The 20,134-nt window shown below is 54.9% G+C and overlaps 2 protein-coding genes across 2 annotated transcripts in view; one reads left to right on the forward strand and one right to left on the reverse strand.

Annotated features, from left to right (window-relative positions):
• The window catches only part of LOC119105727 (collagen alpha-3(IX) chain-like), a 29,739-nt gene extending 12,600 nt beyond the window's left edge, over positions 1–17,139 (forward strand). The window contains 19 exon segments of the mRNA XM_037229212.1: positions 168–245; positions 1,258–1,344; positions 1,792–1,993; positions 3,329–3,545; positions 3,940–3,960; positions 3,962–4,111; positions 4,622–4,693; positions 4,995–5,075; positions 5,530–5,637; positions 6,281–6,388; positions 6,890–7,054; positions 7,439–7,600; positions 8,002–8,176; positions 8,674–8,825; positions 9,317–9,631; positions 10,743–11,045; positions 14,778–14,924; positions 15,356–15,680; positions 16,381–17,139. Of these exon segments, the coding sequence (XP_037085107.1) occupies positions 168–245; positions 1,258–1,344; positions 1,792–1,993; positions 3,329–3,545; positions 3,940–3,960; positions 3,962–4,111; positions 4,622–4,693; positions 4,995–5,075; positions 5,530–5,637; positions 6,281–6,388; positions 6,890–7,054; positions 7,439–7,600; positions 8,002–8,176; positions 8,674–8,825; positions 9,317–9,631; positions 10,743–11,045; positions 14,778–14,924; positions 15,356–15,680; positions 16,381–16,583 (3,071 nt within the window). The 3' untranslated portion in view covers positions 16,584–17,139.
• On the reverse strand, positions 11,373–14,116 carry Dnali1 (Putative inner dynein arm light chain, axonemal Dnali1). The gene is made up of 3 exons (XM_037229213.1): positions 13,456–14,116; positions 12,421–12,624; positions 11,373–11,868 (listed from the first exon to the last, which is right to left on the reverse strand). Exons 1-3 carry the CDS (start codon positions 13,882–13,884, stop codon positions 11,710–11,712), a joined length of 792 nt encoding a protein of 263 aa, XP_037085108.1. The 5' UTR covers positions 13,885–14,116; the 3' UTR covers positions 11,373–11,709.
• Positions 17,140–20,134: the final 2,995 nt, after the last annotated feature.

The following is a 20,134-nucleotide window of genomic DNA, read 5'->3' on the forward strand; positions in this document are numbered from 1 at the left end:
TAGCCCGCTTCTCATTTAATACCGCTCGGTGGCTAGATATGGACAGAAAAGTGCAGCTGTGCCCCATTCACAGAATTGTGTTCGCCAGTTGGCTCACCCTTCACCACCTACTCAAACGGCTTAATCCCAGTACATTTTCCACCACTGAGGCGTTGTTTTTATTTCAGAAAACGAGCAGCCCCCGGATGAGAGGGTGGACTACGCCTACTACTACTACGACTATGACGAGGAGGGCGATACAGATGGCAAGTACTACCGTCGCTAACGGATGGTGGTCAGCAATAGCGACGCAACCAGTCGGCTTGAAACGCTAACAACGTTTGTCTAATCGTGTCCCATGAGGATCTTCCCGTGTGGATTTGCGCCGGAGAGTTCCGTTTCCCTCTCACCTCGGTATTCGAGAAGGCGTTGACTACATGATAAACATGCAGGTATATGCATGTATACGCATGTATCGTGCACGTTAGAATGACTCCTAGCTATGTATCCACAGTTCTGCCGATGTCACGCGAAGAATCTTTAGAACGAAATAATTGATTTACATTTAAACAAAAATGTTTAGAAATTATTACCGTCTCCGCCTGGTCTCTCAGGCTGGCAAAATTACCAGGCACCAGGGAACATTGCCCCGATCAAATCGTCAACTGAGACGTATTTTGTGATTTGATCACTACCAAAACGTCGTCTCCGTGTGAACGCTCTGTTACCTTTCGGCCGACAGTGTGTGAGTATGCCATTGCGGCGCAGTATGTCACCTGGTACATGACGATGCAGCGCGCCCCGCACTGTGCGGCGGCGCAGCATTCGTCAGTCAGCAGGCGGCCGCCACCGCAGCAAAATAAATGGACCACGCGTTTTCGAGATCCATCACGAAGGAATCTCATTCTAAACTGACCTTTGAGCAGGGTGTATGTCAGTAAGGATTTTGTCATGCAGCGCGACAGAAAGCAAGCTTACAACGCATGACGCGTGGGTATTGATTTTGACGGATAGTTCGTCACCAGCGAAAGACAGCAGAGAGTCTCTAAAATCCCCAGATATATCACAAATCTGGCCTTCAACTCTTTCAATTTTTGAATAATAACTAGAACACTGTACGCTAAATATCACCTTTGTGTGTCATCGAAGCGGAGCGTCATCTTTATCTGTCTAGCACTTATTCGGTATCTGATCATTTATCCCGCTTGTTTTTTCGTCGCAGTGTCTCCCGTGGGGGTCAGCGCCGTACGCCTCTGATCCAGGTTTCTCTCCCTCCAGGCCAAGCCGCGGGCAGAGGGCCAGAGCCAGGAGTGGCGCCGGGTGGCGGCGCAGGGCCCGGACTTGGCTCTCCCGATTACGGTGCAGGTGGGGATGCTGTTCCCAGTGACGTCATGGGGGCCTGCTTCATCAACTCTCTCTCCCCTACTAATGCCCGGGACAACAGCTGTGCACTGAGACGAACGGATTCTTGTATTTCTTTACCGGTAAATATATTGCGCGGTGCAAGGGCAAGAAGACAAGTCACAATGTCAATGCACCCGTCATTTGTCCATGGCTACATGACTGTCTACATGGCTACATGAGCTACACATTTACGACTATGATCATTTAATGGGCTGCATGCAAAACATACGCTGCACTGAGCGCTTGTCACGGCTGAGTCCGCACCACTGCTGTGTGTCCTACGCGGGCCTTCCTCGTTTTCTTGCACAAACACTCACGGACTACACAGTCATTCTATCTCATGCACAGGCACTTCCACCTCACAGATTTTCCCGATGTATCCGTACATAGAATCATTCCACTTCACAGGTTTGCCCGATGTATCGGTCTCGCTGCCCTGCTCCGACTATCGTCCGGGTGAGGACGACCTCCAGGCCTTCGACTTTATCCGCCGCTTCAAGCTGGACGTGCTGGAGAAGAGGTTTCCGGGCGTCAGCAAAGTGCGCGGCTCGAACCGGGTGCAGGTGGCCTACCGTCTGGATGCCTCCGCCGACCTCAGCATGGCCACCAGGTGAGGCCTTCTGGGCTCCTGATCGGCCTCAGTGGCGTCACCGGGCAAGTCCTACGATGCCTCCAACAGGCACCAATGCTGCAGCTGCCGCTCCTTGCTATATGGCCCCTGGTGACAGGGATCAGACAGGAAGACACCGATTGAGTTGCATTGAGCACGGTCAAGTTCTGTCTTGGGCGCTAATGGGAATGCTCCACATCTTTGTGGGGCCTTTGAATGAAATAGCCATCTTGGTGATCATTTGGTACGGTTCACTGTCCTGCTCTTCGTAAGACCTAAAACCCTCCAGTTTCTGAGCTACACGTCCGCAAAGATATGCAGACTATTTCTTGCAGACTTTTCACCCGTGCATGGCGCCATAGAAACGTCATTCAGAACCTGCCATCCCATTGGCCATGTGCCGTTTAAGTTCAAGAAGAATAAAATCGTCGAGTCGTTCATATCTGGCGTTCGTGAGCACATTTTCCGGTTATAGCGAATGCCAATTGGCTCGCAGTCAATGTTGCGCAGGCTGTGCAAGTTTCAATCACGAGTCACGTTTTGTTTTACCTAATACAAGAAGTTGGGCATGGACATTAGTCATTACAGAAATAAGACTTGTAATCGAATAAATTCAAAATGGCGCCATAACACAACTTAACACTATAAATCACAAATGAATATTCAATGACACCGTGAAAAGGGCCAGCACACAAGCATATGCAAATTATCCTGTTCGGCAAACACTTCCAGCACCGCCACGGCCACTTCACGGGCTTTCGGAAGTACTACAGGCGAGTGCTAGGGTGGCGATTCCGCGCGGCCAGTTTAGCGGCACCCTTGGTGTCATACAGACGTTTCATGACCTGTAGCCATACAATAACGTATTGAGGAGCATATCTACTAAATTTGAAATTGTGTTTTGTAGAGCATTCTTTTGGACTTAGAAGTATAACAATACTTCTAAGATAGCTTACTTCATCATATCTGACGCTTGGCTCAATACCTTCACATGTGAGCCATTCTAATGGTTGTTCCACCACTATTCGGTGATCTGACTTCCCCACAGACGAACAGAAATGCTGAGCTTGTCAAGCCAAATCCATTCTCATCCGATGCGTCAACAATACCACGGGCTCTGGCCTCCACCGCTCCCCATGCAGGCGCTGACTTCCACCGGCTCCCAAATCGGCACTCACCAACCACCGCTCCCCGGGTCGACGCTGACGTCCACCGCTCCCCGGGTCGGTACTGACGTCTACCGCTCCCCGGGTCAGAGCTGACATCCACCGCTCCCCGGATCGGTGCTGACTTCCACCGCTCCCCGGGTCGGTGCTGACGTCCGCCACTCCCCAGGACGGTGTTCCCGCTGGGCCTGCCGGCCGAGTTCAGCTTCATCTCCACCTTCCGCGCACGCAAGCTGTTCCAACGGCCGTGGGACGTGCTGCGCATCAGCGACCTGCGCGGCCGGCCTCAGTTTGCCGTCACGCTGAACCCGCAGGAGCAGCTGGTGCAGTTCATGCTGCCCGACCTCAGCGGAGGAACGCAGCAGATCGACTTCGCCGGGCTCAATGTGAGGCGCTGTGCAGTCTGCTGATGGCGCTGGCGGCAGCGGCGGCCGGTCCATAGCTTGCGTTGACAGTGCGACGCTGGTGGGATGCCGGGTTGACCGAAGCACCCAAGCTGAGCTAGAAAATATTTGAGTTGTGATAACAAATTTTAGATGAGGTGGATGCAATTTTCGTGTGTGCGCTTAACTGTTTTAGTCTAATACACACTCCAGCAATGCAACTAGTATACGCTAGCATGTCAGCCCGATGCCGACAACATCGTGGTTTTTTGGTGTTATATAACGCTACTTATTCATATCTCCCCAGCCCACTGACATTTTGAGTAACGCTCGATGAGACCCGCAAACACGGCGCGGGCTCACGACGGTCCAAACCAAGCTTCCTCCTTCGCTGCAGATATTCGACCGTAACTGGCACTAAGCTGCACTTCGGCGTGTCGCGGACGGAGGTCATGCTGTACGTGGACTGCCAGCTGGTCAGCTCGTTCCCGCTGTCGCCGGTCGGGCCCATCGACGTCAATGGCGACATCGTCATCGGCAAGTCCACCAACTCGGCGAAGACGGTGCCGGTGGGTGAAGCGGACGCGGCAGGGGATGTGGGAGTCGTCGGCACGCTTGCTGCCGTCTTCGTTGGTTACCAGAGAAGGTGCCGTTTACCTATCGTGTCATTCTGGTGTGATACCGAAGTGCGAGACTGTAGGTGAAGACCACTTTTTGCCCGGTTGGTTACATTAGGCCCTTCATGTTAGCGATCCGTCAAACAAAACAAATTTCTAAGCTATGGCAGCCAGGGCAACACCACCATATACCAACATTCTTCAAAATCAAGACATCCTCAGTATTTAAAATTGAATGACGCTCGGCCAGACCTCTTTGCGCCGCCAAAGTCTCTCAGCATTATCCGCGGCCATTTTCATAGGTCCGTGGAAGCAACCGCAATGAAATGTACAAAGCTATGGTAAATCGTCTTTAAGAAGAATGTGTTCGATGGCTACATTCAATCGTTATTGGCAACAATTCACCTATTATGCAAATCGGGAGTTCTCAGCGGACGCACTGACCTGTCGTTGACTTTCCAGATTGACCTGCAGTGGATGGTGATGAACTGTGACCCGACCCGGCCAGAGAGGGAAGAGTGCAGCGAGCTTCCGGTCTGTATCATACTCATCACCATTCGTGCATACGCGACGTCATCGCTGTAGCAACGGTAGCGCTTGTGTAGGTGCCCACACCTCAGGCAGCAACTGTCCATCTTCATGTATATATATATATATATATATATATATATATATATACATATATATAGTTTATATATATTATATGTCCGGGTAGCTGACCCGCCCATGAATAACTGCTTACTTGGTGTATTCATCAGGACATCAGTTTATGTTAATTTCTCAGCTATTCATCGCACCTGCTCACCGAACATGCTAACGCGGTTACATATTTCAGAGTCCTGCGGAGCCCCAGATTGGGCCGACCCCCTGCGAGACCGTGTGCCCTCAGGGCCCACCCGGCTTTAACGGCACCAAGGTTAGGAGTCAGCATGGGGTGACATCACCTAGGGAGCAGACACTGTTGATCGTTTCCTTTTGCGATAGGCGTGTGTTGTGCGCCTTAGACCCTGCTGAAGTGGCCTCAGGGTAAGCCTGGCCTCAGAGTCTAGTGTAACGAGCCATCCAGGTCTACGGAATTGCTCGGTATGCAGGAAAACCAACGACTGTATTATTTACAGTTGCATTGCAATGACAGCTTGTGCATTCCAGTATCGGTCCGATATTTTATATCAATGAGCTAACCTACATGAACTCGATATTGATTGTCGATTCTCCTTTTGGTGCTGTAAGTCGTACCACAAATTCGAATTCTGTGAGTGGTGAACACACAACGCTCGCCCCACAACCACCGATCCCGCAGCGTCGTGACTGTCCCCGCAAGCTGAGAGCCAGGGGGAATACTGACGTTACATCCGTCGCTCTGCCGGCAGGGCGAACCTGGGCCGCCCGGGCCCCGCGGCGCCATCGGCTCGATCGGCGAGCCCGGCGTGCCCGGCTTCCCCGGCTCCCCGGGCCCACCGGGCCTGACTGGACAAGCCGTGAGTGTGTCCGGCCGTGTCCATGGTCGGGTCTGGTCCGGTCGACAGCCACGGACCTGGTCCAGTCAGCGGTCACGGGTCTGGTCCGGCCGACGATCACAGACCTGGTCCGACCGACGGTCACGGGTCCGCTCCGGACGGCGATCAGGCCTGGTCCGGCCGACGGTCAAGGGTCTGGTTCCGTCGGCGGTCAGGCCTGGTCCGGCCGACGGTCAAGGGTCTGGTTCCGTCGGCGGTCAGGCCTGGTCCGGCCGACGGCCAAGGGTCTGGTTCCGTCGGCGGTCAGGTCTAGTCGGGTCGACAGTCGCGGGTCTGGTGCGCACGGTGGCGAGGCAGTCGTAGGGGGTCTCTTTATGCGTCTTTAACACCAGACAATGTATATCTATGATGTGCACTTGTTTCCCAACCATTGCACAACGTTGAATGCTCTCAAAGCCTGCTCTCCCGTTCTCGCAAGCATAAATCATTTTTGTGATCTACCAGGCTTTCGTGATCTACCAGGAGTGCCAGGAGTTTTCCAATGAACTAACGAAATTAGCCCCGTGATCAACTAACCCAGCGAACTATGCCTGCCTCTCCGATCAATCGCCGAAGTTTGTTAGTTGCTAAGCTGACCCCTGTTCTATGCCGCCGGTGATTTCAGGGTCTGCAGGGGCCGCCAGGACTGACCGGGCAGTCTGGACGCTCAGGTCCCAAGGGGGACAGGGGCGACCAGGGGCCGCCGGGACCGAGGGGAGAACGGGGCCTCCAGGTATCACTCAGTTACGCTCGCCGTCGGAGAACGGCAGAGAGTCTTTCTCGAGCAGCCGTTGACCTTGTTCTGCGGCCATAGTTGCTTGTGCGATTCATCAGCTGATGATATTCGCACTTGGTGATGCGTACGCCTATGTGTTGACACACCTGCACATGCTTAATGGAATCAGGAGCAAGCGGCACCGAGCCCTATGTGGCGTACTGTCCAGCATTAAGTGCGGCGCTATGCCCTATGCATAGCTTAATGTGTACTTATTGCGTTAGACGCATGCCCTGACACAACGTAGTCAAATGTGTGCCCATTTCACGTAGCGCTCACAGCGTAAGACCTGTCACCGCCCTTCATCGCTCTCGTCCGTGATGTGACCTCGCTCTCACCCGCGACATGCCCCCGCTCTCACCCGCGATATAACCTCGTCCTCACCCGCGACATGACCTTGCCCTCACCCACGGCATCACCTCGCCCTCACCGGCGTATAACCCATCGCCCCGCCGCCAGGGCGTGTCCGGCCAGCGGGGCCTCAAGGGCGAGGAGGGCCTGCGCGGCACGGACGGCCGGCCGGGCGTGGACGGCCTGCCGGGCGCGCAGGGCCCGCCCGGCGACATCACCCGCGTGGTGGGCCCTATCGGCCCGCCGGGGCCGCCCGGCGTCGGCGGCACACCGGTGCGTGCGACGCGCCGGCAGGAGCGGTGCTGCCCGAGGCGTGGGGAGGGGAGCGCGGGGGCGATTATGTTAGCGCCGGCTTAGAATGGAAAGACGCTTCCAATAACGTCAGCGTGATTATGTGGAAATGATCAGAATGATGGCGCGTTAGTGCTGCACTGATGCAGTGCTGGTAACGTTGTGGTATTTGTAGTAGTGGCATTGCGTAACAAGCGCATGCTTTCAAATAAGGGGGCAAGTTCATGGTTGAATTAACGAGTAGGGCTGTAGCACTGTACCCTTTACGACCATACGAACGGTTGACAATGAGTCCCTGTCACACCCGGCGTCCGCCCCGCTGATTGGTTGTGTCGGCTCCGCCGCTGACCGGTGATTGGTGCTCAGGGCGTGTCTGGGCAGGACGGTGTGCCCGGCCGTCCGGGGCCGCCCGGCGAGCCCGGGACGAGAGGCTCACCCGGCGTGGACGGCAGGCCCGGCACCACGGGTGCGATAGGCTCCAAGGGCCAGCCCGGTCAGCCGGGCCCTGTCGGCCAGCAGGGACTACCCGTGAGTGACCACCCGCGTTGAGACGGCGGTGACGCCGTGTTTTGTGGTGACGCAGGTATGGCGTGGTGACATTGCTTAGTCAGCTCGTGTTGCGGCTGGGAAATGTTGAACTGCTCACCATGCGCGCCGACGCACCCACCCGAGTTCCACTTTTAGCGATAGGTTCTTCCTTTCGATGGCATTCTTGCTCGCGCCTGATGTGAACACACGAAAACAAAATCTAGCATGCCGGGCGTGAACCACATAGATGTCATAATGACTGTCGCTGCTAAACAACACAGCCTGTGTCCCAGCATGTGGTCGTGGCACAATGGGCAGAGATCAGACCCAAGCCATACCACGTCACTTTTGAGATGCACGAACTGGGAGCGAGCCGCCCCCTGACTGTCTGCTATGCGCAGGGGCCGCCGGGGCCGTACGGTCCGCCCGGTAGCCAGGTGGCGGGCGAGACGGTACCGGGACCGGCCGGGGTACCGGGCCAGCCCGGCTCGCCAGGCCTGACGGGCCCCGAGGGACCCGCCGGACCGCCGGGCCCGCCCGGAGAGGTCGGCCGGCAGGGACCCAGAGGAGACAAGGGTGAGTCGTGGTAGGGATCTGTGGAGGACTCGGCTGGGTGTGACGGCGATTGAGGAGAGGGGGAGAAGGTCTGTGTGATGTGGCAGGGAGAGAAACGACCTAGGCGACGCAGTGGTAAGATGCGGCTGTAAAGCTGTCGCCACCCAGCAAACATGACGGAGCTTGTACTTGACTGTGATGCAATGACGTTTTCAGTCGTTTTAGACTGCATCCGACACTGGCGGCGCTTTTCAAGAACCAGCTTCACCGATCAAAGGTCTCGATCTTGGGGATTTCCAACCCGGCTGGCTCGTACGAAATCAAATTTTTAAAAGAATGTCGTAACTTCGCCCGCAAACGTGAAAATCTTCGGTAGCACGCGATCGGCGTCCCAGTGACGCGCCCGTACGCCGGTCCGGTACCCCAGTGGCGCGCTCGTACGCTGGTCCGGTACCCCAGTGGCGCGCTCGTACGCTGGTCTGGTACCCCAGTGACGCGCTCGTACGCCGGTCCGGTAGGTGAGCGAGGGCCGTCCGGGGTGCCTGGCCAGGACGGTCTGCGCGGTTTCGCCGGCTCGCCCGGTCTGGACGGTGGACCGGGCGCGAAGGGCGAGCCGGGTCTGTCCGGTCTGCTCGGACCACAGGGGCCGCCCGGCGCGCCCGGACTGTCGGTGGGTGCACCGCTGCCCTCCCCTCCTGGCGCGAATGACACTGCCAACTTGCTGTGTGTCTGGGACGAGATGTCCCGTGCCAACGTTCGTGTTATTATGTGAGCCTTTTGCTATACTTTCTTAATCTTAAACCGCCCTCTGATCTACTGCTGACGTACCCTGTGCGTCTTTTGCCATGTTTGATGTCCTTGGCGTTACGCTCGATGTCCGCATCGCTTTTCCTCATGTCCTCATCGCAAAGCTCCAGAACTGCATGGCTTGGTCTGTGACGAGCAAGAGTGTCGTAATCACGCTCCGTCCTGGGTTTAGTGCTGGTGGCCTTGGTCGGTTTGCTGAATGATTTGGAATCTATGCACACGCATAAGGCGAGGCAAACTACTTGCCTTGTGCACGCTGACTTGATCGTGACCCAGCTGTCTGCACGACAATACCGCGTCGTTTTACATCCGTCTGGAGCAGCGGCAGCCCGCACTAACCGGCCTCCGCCGCAGGGACCGTCGGGCCCAGCCGGCGGCGTGGGCCTGCCCGGCCAGAAGGGCGACAGAGGCGAGGCAGGCCGAGACGGCGCCGTTGGGCCGCAGGGGCCCCCCGGACCGTCCGGTCTGCCCGGCGAGCGAGGCGAGACGGGCCAGGCAGGCCTCGACGGTCAGCCGGGACCTCGTGGCGAGGCCGGCCTCCAAGGCCCGCCGGGCCCGCTAGGGCTGCAGGGTCTCAAGGGCCACCCGGGCCGCCAGGGCGCCGAGGGCGAGCCGGGGCCGAAGGGCCAGCGTGGTGAGCCTGGCCTCACCGGCAAGGACGGAACTCCGGTGAGAAGGATCAGCACGCGCTGAAGCTCGTCTTCTGACGGCTCGCCAGAAATACACTCTATTTAAAGCAAATTTTCGCGCAGAAATTCTTTCATTTTTTGCAGATGCTCGCCCAGAAATTCGTTTGATTTTGTACACACGCTCGTCTAGAAATGCGCTCTGTTATGTGCAACAGATTATCCTGAGATCGCGCTTTCATATTTGTTTGCCTCAGGTAAGCAGCTCGATCGACCAGTACCAGCGAAACTGACCACAGATTTGGCGTGTACCTGTTCCAACATTTTAACGTCACGCTTCCCTAACTTGCTTTGCCGTTTCTGCTTAAAGCTCAAAAGTGATAGCACACTGTTGTGAAACTGTGATACGTATCATGAACAGTTGTGACCCCACTTGCGTGTAATATATTGTAAAGCTGTCACTTTCAAGCAGTGTGTTTGAAAGTGAAAAAACCTAAAAAATTATGTTTCACTTTGGCGTGCTGGGCAATGCGTCTGTACCGCATGTTAACGGACTATTAGTCAGATCTATACTATAATAAAACGTCTCCTTTGTATGGCAAAATAGTTTATTGTCTAGCTCCTTCGCCTTTTAGTTCAAACGATTTTTTTCCTCTCACTTGAGGGTTTTGTTTGCAAGTCAAAAGAGATAGGTTTTTGTCATGGACAAAAACGCCTGGGAAACCCTCACCCGGCCTTCTTGTGTGTGCTCGACAAGGTGGCGAAGATCGACAAACATATGCATTTGTTCCAAAGCATACTCAAGTCCTAGAGTTCGGTAGCTGCCGCTCTCTTGTGAGGCTTCTGCCATATCTACGTGTGCAATTTTCCAATACCAATTATGTATTGCATTACGTTTCAAGCACTCAGTTATTACCGATTTTCGTGGCTGTGTTGTCATAATTCAAATCTTATGAGGCAGAACACATTCGCTGCTTGAAGCGACTGTTGTGATCACCATTAACCCGCACTGCTCCTGCCCCAGCGGCGCTCCGTCACCGGCGCCCAGTGACACGCTCCGCCCGGTGACACGCGCCGCCCAGTGACACGCTCCGCCCGGTGACACGCGCCGCCCAGTGACACGCTCCGCCCGGTGACACGCGCCTCTCCCCCAGGGTGAGATCGGCGCGCCGGGTCGCCCTGGTCGCCGCGGTAGGATCGGCTTCAAGGGCGACCAGGGCGCCGCCGGCGAGGCGGGCCCGGTGGGCCCCCGTGGCCTGCAGGGCCCACAGGGCAGCACCGGTTCGCCCGGTGAGCTGGGCCCGCAAGGACTGCCCGGCCTGCCCGGCCACAAGGGGCCGCCGGGCGCGCCCGGCCCGCCGGGCCCGCCCGGCGAGGTGCAGTACCTGGCTGCGTCGACAGAGGGCAGGCCGGTCGGCATGCCTGGCGCTCGCGGGCCGCCGGGCGAACCCGGAATGGTACGTGCTGCTGCCGTGTTTACTATTGTGGGTCATCAGTGGTGGCAGCGGATCGAAATGGCACGCATTGGCTAACAGGAAATGATTGTGCATTGAGTGTCTGTGTAACCGTTTCACATATTATGAAGACCCGCATCGAAAGTACACGAAAACGAGTGAATGAATGAATGACGGAAGAATAAGGGCAGCATTAATTTCGTGATTGTACTTTGATATATGCTAGGTGAAATCTGACTCTGCTGACTTAGATAGGTGGTGGAAATGAGTTCCTACTGGGTCGCTGAAGTGGCAGCAAAAATCTTGTAAAGAGGTATCAAATCAAAAAAAGGTATCTTGTTTCGTTGTATTTCACTTGCTATTACCACATAGTGCGCGTATGATGGGATTTCACAGGACACAATGTCCCCCACAAGCTATCAGTATCGCTCTGTTATTGCACCGACCGCCGAGGTAGAAACCCTTTGCCTTCACTAGTCTGATACCTTACCCACCGGCCTGGTCCACCCAGCTGTGACCTCACCGCACCTCCCACGCCGCGAGCCAATCCGGTCTCGTTGACCAACAACCGCAAACGGACCAGCGCTCCTTCACTGCCACGTGGCTGCGTCTCCACGCATTGTCCATCCTGCCGAGAGGTCATCCTTCGCGCCACCCGCACCTGCCGCTACTTCTTGGGCGCGATGATGCCCTCTAGCTGCGTCTTGAGCTGCTGGTTGGTGCGCTTCAGGAACTGGATTTCCTCAGCGTGTTTCCGCTCCTCAGCCTGGCGCTGCTCCTGCGCCCGCTTTTCGATCTGGTCACACTTGGCGCGCAGCTCAGTGACCTGCCGCGAGTCAAACCCCGAGCCAAACCCCGAGTCAAACCCCGAGTCAAACCCCCAGTCAAACCCCCAGTCAAACCCCCAGTCAAATCCTGAGTTAAACGGCGTGTTGAACCCAGGGTCAAATCCAGAGTCAAACCCCGCTCATCCCAGTGCTGGTCACGCTCACGCTCACACTCACTCGGCGCTCATGCTTGGCACTTACGTAAGCATGACTAAAAATCGAGGTTGTGTACGTGACGGATTGCTGGAAATTCAGAGAACTACACCTCGTGTAAAACAACACACACCTTTGACACAAAATTCATGGTGTTTGCTGCCGAGTTCATTAGAGTTCCTTAGCCCTTCGAGTGCCACGAGCTTAGTCCGAGTAATTTTCATGAAAATTTACAGCAAGACAGTTCTAATAACAATGCTCTGAAAAAATCGCTTTCTGCCAGAAATAATTGTTTTTCAAGTTCCCTGAATCATGCATATTCCTGCTGATAACCTCGAAACATTGTGGTACGTATCTTACAGTCTGTCTTTGCGCAAACGTTGACTCGCTTTCCTCACCTGTCTGAGCAACTCCTCCTTGTCCACCTCGAGCTGTGCGATGCTGGCCTCCAGCTCCTCCTTGCCCTGCTCGGCCTGCAGGGCCTTGCGCATGCCGAACGCGCAGCTACTCTCGTAGAGTGTCTGGTAGGCGGAGAGTGTCATGCGTAGCTCATCCCGGATCCGCAGCAGTAGCAGGCCTCGTTCCGCGCAGTTGATGGTCACCTGAGGTCAAGGTCACCTGAGGTCACCTGAGATCACTTGAGGTCAGAGTGCACACAAGGGCTCACTCATGTGAGGGCGATTAGCTGGAGCAGTTTGGTAAGCGAGAAAACATAAGTGTGGTGTTCTGCTTATTTCGTTGGGGTTGCTGAAACTAGCTTACGGGTAGATCATTAGCTTTGTTGTTGTGAGGTGACTGTGTCGTGCCTAATGCACTTCGCTCTTTGCTTCAACGCGTCCTCTGTAGGGCTGCTGTTAAACGTGTGTAGATATGTTGGTGTAAATCAATGTTGTATAGTTGAGCCATTGTTTTATAGTTGAGAGGGCCCTGAATGACTTGAACCACGTTTGATGCTTTAACTAGCAACTCAACTAATTTTTGTGTTTTGCAACGCTTTACATTATTTGGTCAAAGTCACTAATTTATAGTTTTTTCAGTTTTGCTCATGCTGTTAAAGCCTAGCCTAAGATGTTTGAGGCACTGTGTTGTTCTGCGGGTCAGCAGCCTTACTCTTTTTATTGACATTTCACGTCTGCAGACATTTTATCGCCGTGGCTTGTTGTTAGATAAATAGGTGCAGAGCGCCTGCGCAATGACGTCGGTGCTCCTTCCACATATGAGAAGCAAACCAGGGAAAAGACATCGGACGAGAAATTATAGACTTCTGCACTTAGGTGTTGAAAAAGCGATACTTAAAGAGCGCAAGCTCCAGAAAAGAGGGCGGGCAAAAATCTCTGCTTTCTTCCGCAAAATGGCAACCTTTACGTTGACAGGTGACATGTCCAACATCCACACCTAATGTTTTACAATCTATGAATTGCTTCCGCGCTTACCTGTCGGATTACTTCGTCGAAAGCTTGTGAATACAGTTCGCGCCGCACTGGGCAGATACCCGTCTCCCTAGCCTGTCGCTGCTGCAGCTTCATGTCCAGCTGCTCTTGCAGGTTCAGCACGTCCAACCGAGTGGCCGGGGTGGTAGAGACCTGCTGCCGCCATAGCTGACCCCCTTCCTCTTCCCATTCGCGAGGCGGAATGATAGAGTTCAGCACTTCCTCGGTGTCCTGTTTCGAATCGCCATGTCCAGTCCGTTTAGGCGCGGCGCCCTGGGCAGCCGTGGGCACCGGTCCTAAGCCTTCGGGCGGTACTGGAGCAGTTGTCTTGTCTTTGGCACTAGGCGTTTTCTTCTCCGTGTGTTTTGTCACTAGCACGGGGTTATCATATCTCACAAGTGACACATTTGCCGGTATCACATTTGCAGCCATGGTGACTGAAAGGTCTTCTCCCCTTCAGTTACAGATGTCCTTCTTGGCCTTTGTGGTACAACAAGGCAGCGGAATTATCACCTGTCACGGATCCCGTTTTAACATGAGACTCAAGTACTGACACAATTTGTCCACCGTGCTTTCCACTAGGAATTATTTTGACGTTGCGCGTCGCCACGAAGCAAATGCATTTTACGATAGCTTTATTTTCAACGTCTTTGCTCAATCACGTGCGTAGTTGAAACAAGCCACTCCATAAATTTTGGAAACTTGGCCGTACGGCTCGCAACTCACCTGTGGTCCTCAGCTTGCTCGCGGTCTTCAGTGCTCATGGGTCGACTCGGCTGAATCAATGTTCGGTTGCTACGAGACGGTGCCGGGCGCCGCCGCCTGGCGTGGCCCGGGGACGCAACAGGTGGCTCGCATTCCATAAGTGTCGGCTAAAGCACAGTTGCAAGAGTTACAAGACGTCCAGACTGTTCAACTGTGTTTGTGTGGCAAAAACTGCGTCCAGTTTCGTGTTCCGTGACGCAGCGTCATGGTATCTTTTTTAAAGCAATGGTATTAGGAATGAGAGCCCATCTGAGATAAGACTAAAACAATGGCATAGATGCGTCTTATTCTTCCCATCTCTGCGGCATCACAGAAAGTAATTTTGAGCAATTAGCAGTAATTATCTACGCTGCGTAGATAATTACTGCTAATTACTGAAAACTACTGATTGAGTTCGGATTGGCCAAACGGCGTCCAGATCTGGCGCCCGCTCGGGCCGGTCTACCCATACCTGTACTAACGGACCGCCCCCTTCGCTGACAGACTCCTGCCCGTCCCAACTACCCCGTGTCCGTTCCTGCCGCCTGACCGGTCTGACCCCTGGCTGACTCCTCCCTCAGCCGGGAGAGCGGGGAGCAGACGGCAGGTCCGGCGGGATGGGCCACAAGGGACCGGTGGGCGAGCCAGGCCAGCAGGGCTACCCTGGCGTGGCCGGACCAGCAGGACAGCGCGGCCCGCCCGGTCCCAGCGGAACACCGGGCGTGCCGGTATGTGCACAGCAGCGCCATCCGGAAATGTTGCACACCAGCAGGATCTGGAAATGTTGCGCAACAGCTTTGTTGAAAACCTCGGCTGGTTCTCTGGAAAACGTCTGCATCTATGCCAGTAATGGCGCGTGGTACTTATTTTCAAGGTATACGTGCTCGCCAGGGCATTGACACGGGTCAAAACCGTATCGTTTAGATCACACTCGCTTAGTCAGCGGGGAACTGTAACGTAAAACCTTCCTTATGGACGTATGGAACATATCAATCGCAATCAACGTTATGCGCAGAACATAAGTTCTGTTGTTCCACGCCTGCACGTTCCGGCGTTCACATCTGAGCCGCGTGTTGTCCGTGTCTGAGGGCGCACAAATCTGACACTCTTGGCCCAGTCCTCCGCCCCACCGCTGACGCTGCGCCCGCGGCGCCGACAGGGCCGCACATTCTCGGAGGAGGAGGTACGCGACATCTGCGCCACCGTGCTGCGCGACAGGCTGGAGGAGCTGACGGCGCGCCTGCAGGGGCCGGCCGGCCGGCCGGGCCGCTCGCGGCGCGGGCCGCGTGGTTTCCCTGGCGACCCGGGCCCGCCGGGCGACCGCGGCTTCCGTGGCCCGCCCGGCGACCGCGGCATGCCGGGCCTGAACGGCGCCAGCGGCCTGCCGGGCCCGCACGGCCCGCCCGGCGAACGCGGTGACCAGGGCCCGCCAGGACCGGAGGGCGTCGGCATCGAGGGACCCATGGGACCCAGCGGCACGCCAGGTCTGTGCCCGGCTTGACAGGGAGAGATGACGTGCTGCCGGTGGAGCGGGAGGGGTGGGGGATGCGGTGTGCTCAGGTGCTGTCGCGCCCAGCGGATATTTGATCGTGACGGACGGCCATCACGAATGAAAGTGTTCGAACTATCATCCTCGTCTGGGGTGTTGGTATGCACACGACGTCTCGGCCAGTAAGTCATCGGCCGTCGCCAGGTGTCACAAAGTCCTGGAGCCCGGATGGAGTTATGTAATCCTTCTCGAGACTCCATAACACATGAAGACGTCCGGAGAGTCAGATAGTGGAAACGCTGTATGCTTTGTAACATACCAAACGAAGACGATAACCCGAACACTTATTCCGCCCGTTATACTGCTGTCGCATATAAATTCCTCCTTAAAACCGTGGACGGTCGCAATAGCGCTCGATGAATGTTACTTTTTCAAGAAACATCCGATTGTCGAGCTTTGTGTTTTAACTCGTACCCATAACGGATGCAGTAATGCTGAGCTATTCCTCTCAGGACAATGCCATCCCACATATTTTACGACACCAGACTACGTCCCCACAAAACAGTACCTGACCGTTCACGTCTTCACGAAACGCTGCTTACCTCTGCAGGCAGATGACCGCCGTCGAAGCACTCCAGCCATCCCGCGCAGCGCCCGTCCTGGCTTCCGTACTGACCGGCGGTCGTGTTTCACAGGTCCTCCCGGACCGCCGGGTGTGGGCCTTCCGGGCCGCGTCGGGGAGCGGGGCGAACAGGGTCGGCCCGGCCTGCCGGGCGTCCAGGGGCCGCCCGGCACCGCCGGCCAGCCCGGCTTCTGCGAGTTCTGCAACTATCCGCAGGCGTATGCGCAGCAGGCGTACGTCCAGGCCGGTAGCAAGGGCCCTGACTTCAAGGGGTGAGGCGGCCGGCGACGCGGGCGCTGACTGGCGGCGGCGACAGGAAGCTTGCCTCTTCGAAATGGGGTTGCGCGAGAGAGTGAGAACTGAGGCGGGCGCGTACATGATGCGGGGACTGCCCTTGAATTATGCACGGATGCTTTGTCGGAGAGAAATCGCTACAAGCGTCTTAATTTAGGATCGTTTAAGTGATAATTACAGCCATTTTGGCCCATGGAGGCTGAAAGGTTGTTTGCAATAAGTACTTGCAGATTGCCTTTAGATATTATTTTTTAAGGTTCATATAATTTGTCTGATGTGCACATCACTGCCAATTATGTACGCTTCTCTGTACGCATGTGCCAGGTGCCTAGAGTATGCTGTCAGCCGTGTGAATGACGAATTGCACTGCGTTGTGGGCTTTTGGGTTACTTCGACTTGCCTCCCAGGTCACTGACGTGATTTATTGAGCTATAAGCGCACTGCCTCCCGTTTGATTAGAAATCAGGAGTGCTGTGAATCCAGTGTCTTTAAAAAATGTATCCAACCAGGCATTCGGGCAATAAAACCTGCGCGGACAGCCCATTTGTTTGTAAATGCACGGATCGTGGAAACGCAGTTGGCTGCGGTGAACATCGCTCGCTGTCTCTTTCCTACCGTCTCTCGCCCGATTCATGCAACGCGCACTCAACTCGGTAGTCACTCTTTTGATGCAATATTCGTTGACTGTCTTAAATGCATCTGATTTATCGACATCGTTTTCAGCATTGTGATGCGTTTTTCTGCTGTGTTCCCTCGATTTTTTCAAACGTTTTTTTTCAACTGGCCGCGGCAACTGAAAACGAAAGGGTGCCGCACCTAAGAAGGGAATCTTAGAGCAAGAACAATAACAACACAAATGCAGGAAAAACGCTGAAGACCTTAGCCGCGGGAAGTCCATGATGGAGGCGAAGTACGGTAAAGCCAAGGAAGAAAGCAAAAAAAGACACGGGGAAGAGGCTGGAATATTCGAGAGTGAAGACGACGATCTATTTTACGTAGTTTGGATGGAGCGTTCTGAAAACTGTCAATCGAGGGGAAAGTGAATGCGTTATCAGAAAGGCACGCTGTAGGCCCCACCAGGCCTGCACAGCAGTGCGCAAAAGCGTGCACCGTCTGTGAAGGCTGTGACTCAGAATGCAGTTGCTCGCACACTTCTGACTGTCGTGGCAGATGCAGGACTGAACATGCGACATGGCGCGTCTAATAGACTGAGGAGCACGCCTTTCAATGCGTGTGTGTTGTTGCTACAACCTCAGTTGTTTTTGATGGCAGTTACCCCTGCGGGCTGCCATATTTATCTCGTATACGTCATGACATGTTTCAACGGATGATACTTTTTTGAACAAGGTTTTCAGCTTTGACAACAGAATTATTCATCCTTTCCTGCGCTCCATTTGCAGACAAATATTAACGATCAGCACGAAGGTTTAGGGATGAACCCAACACCAAAGGTTTCCAGCACATCACCCTAAATGTTAAATTTCTACACTTGTCTGTCGTCCCCTATGCATAAAGGTATAAGCTTTCGTGTGTGATTCAAGCAGCACAACGCAAAAAAAGAGCTGCATGCATGTACTTTATTATAGCTCGAAACATTTAAGAGCACGTTGCCAAGAGGCAACGAATGTGTTTTAGACATACATATTTTATGGGTTATTAAACCAATAAGACCCCTTCAGCGACTTGGAGCGAGCGAGGCGATAATAGATGCAAGAGCTTCGAGTTGAAAATGGTAGGCTGTTGGTCTGGTAGGCTTTTTTCGAAATCGGTTTCCTCTTTCTGAGTTTTGGCAACTCCTCCGAGATCCCACACCACATCCGCTCTTTGATGGCTGATAGTTGTGGCGACTGGGCAAGCCACGCCGTCCTCCTACAATTTTCTTCAGGGTCGAGAGAGGCGTCCCAGTCGCGATGCACAGACCAGAAATCTCGCGGGATGAGCTTTGCGGGGATGATGAGCCGAGAGATGTTTTCGAGAGGCCAAGTGGATCATAGCTTGAACCCACCACGCGTAGGATTGGACGCTTATTTTTGGCTCTTCTGCAGCAGCTGAAGGTACTCTGGCGCGCGCCTTTTTTATGTGGGCCTGTCACATGAGGCCCAGCACTTTCTCCGTGGGCAACGACCGCCACAGGTCGGCGGCACTCGGCGCGTTCTCTTCAACCGGGGTAGCGTCTGGCACCCTTTCGATCGCTTAGCTAGCTGCGGAGGTAAAACCAGCCTCTCGAGACGAGCGCCGACACCTCTGTAGTAGTTAGCAGTGCAGTCACATCGTCTTTCTCAGACGTCGCCGTTCGTCCATGTAGAAGCTGTCTCGGACGTCGGCCATCGCACCAGGGCATTGACCGAGCCCGGCCGCCGAGTCCGGACACTTTTATTGAGCTGTCTGATTACCCACGCAGCCGGCCGAATCTGGTGACGAGCGTGTCTCGAATATTACCCGGTTCACCTGAGAGGTGTCTCGGAGCCGAAAGTCTTCCAGACTGCGCCAGAAAAAAAAACTCCGCGCCGGATGGTCCGCTGCTATCACCGACACCTGCAGGGACGTCTTCTCTATGTTGGCGTTCAGGGCTACTGTATCCTGTCGGAATCGCCTCATGACACTTGGAGTGGTTTGTGGTAAATCCGGGGCAGTCGGGAGGTTTTCATCTGACGATTTTTGCCGTAATTTGTATCAGCGCCAAAGACGACTCGCGCTTACCCCGGTTTAGTCTGGTTAGTGACGGCATGGTGAGGCAGATGCCAGCACCGGTCCTGTGACTGCCGCTGCGCATGGGTTTTCTGGTGCTCTCCTCAGCAGCCCCTTTTCCGTGGTCACCAGTCGACGTGGCGTCATTCTGCAGCTATTGGGCCGCTTGATGTCGGCTTGCCAGATAATCCCAGTCTCGTAGCAGCCACCTCTCCAGCGAGGGTCACCTCCCGGAGCCGTACTGCATGCAGGTCCTCAGCTGAATGGTGCGCTTTAGAGATGAAGTTGGTGTCGAAAGTCTCTTCTGACCATCAACTCTCCATCATTTCTGACGGTTCGTGCTCCGCTGAGCGATTTCTTCGGATGTGTAGCACGTCGTGAGCCCTTACTGGGAGCATCTGTCTTAGGCTGCCCGTTAGGCACCATCCAAAACGCGTTCTGATCGTCGCGTGTTGTCCTAGAGGAACGCCCGAGCTTCCTTCTGGAGCATCGCTTCCATATCGTTTGCACCGAACAGCAGCTCCACAGGACGGTCGTTTGTGTCGGGGACTGGGACCCCAGCCAGATGCTTCCAGCTACTTCTCTCCATCCAATTGATGTTCTGTGTTTGACTTTTGGACCGAGAACAACCACCCACCACTTGGGCGGCCTTCTCTGCCGCGTGCGGTACCGCTGCTGGCGTGTGGAGCAGACAGTCGTGTTTTCCGCGGCAGCCGTCCTTACGGCAAGATGAGTTGCTGCGGCACTGTTTGGTCCAGTGTCCCTCACCAAGGTACCTAAAGCAGTGCCTGCTGTCTCGCGTTAGTGTGAGTCTGTCACCGGGGGACGTGTCCTGGAAAACTGCT

The sequence above is a fragment of the Pollicipes pollicipes genome, unplaced genomic scaffold, assembly GCF_011947565.3.
Source record: "Pollicipes pollicipes isolate AB1234 unplaced genomic scaffold, Ppol_2.1 Scaffold_6138;HRSCAF=7277_pilon_pilon_pilon, whole genome shotgun sequence".
In the NCBI taxonomy this organism is placed as follows: Eukaryota; Metazoa; Arthropoda; class Thecostraca; order Pollicipedomorpha; family Pollicipedidae; genus Pollicipes; species Pollicipes pollicipes.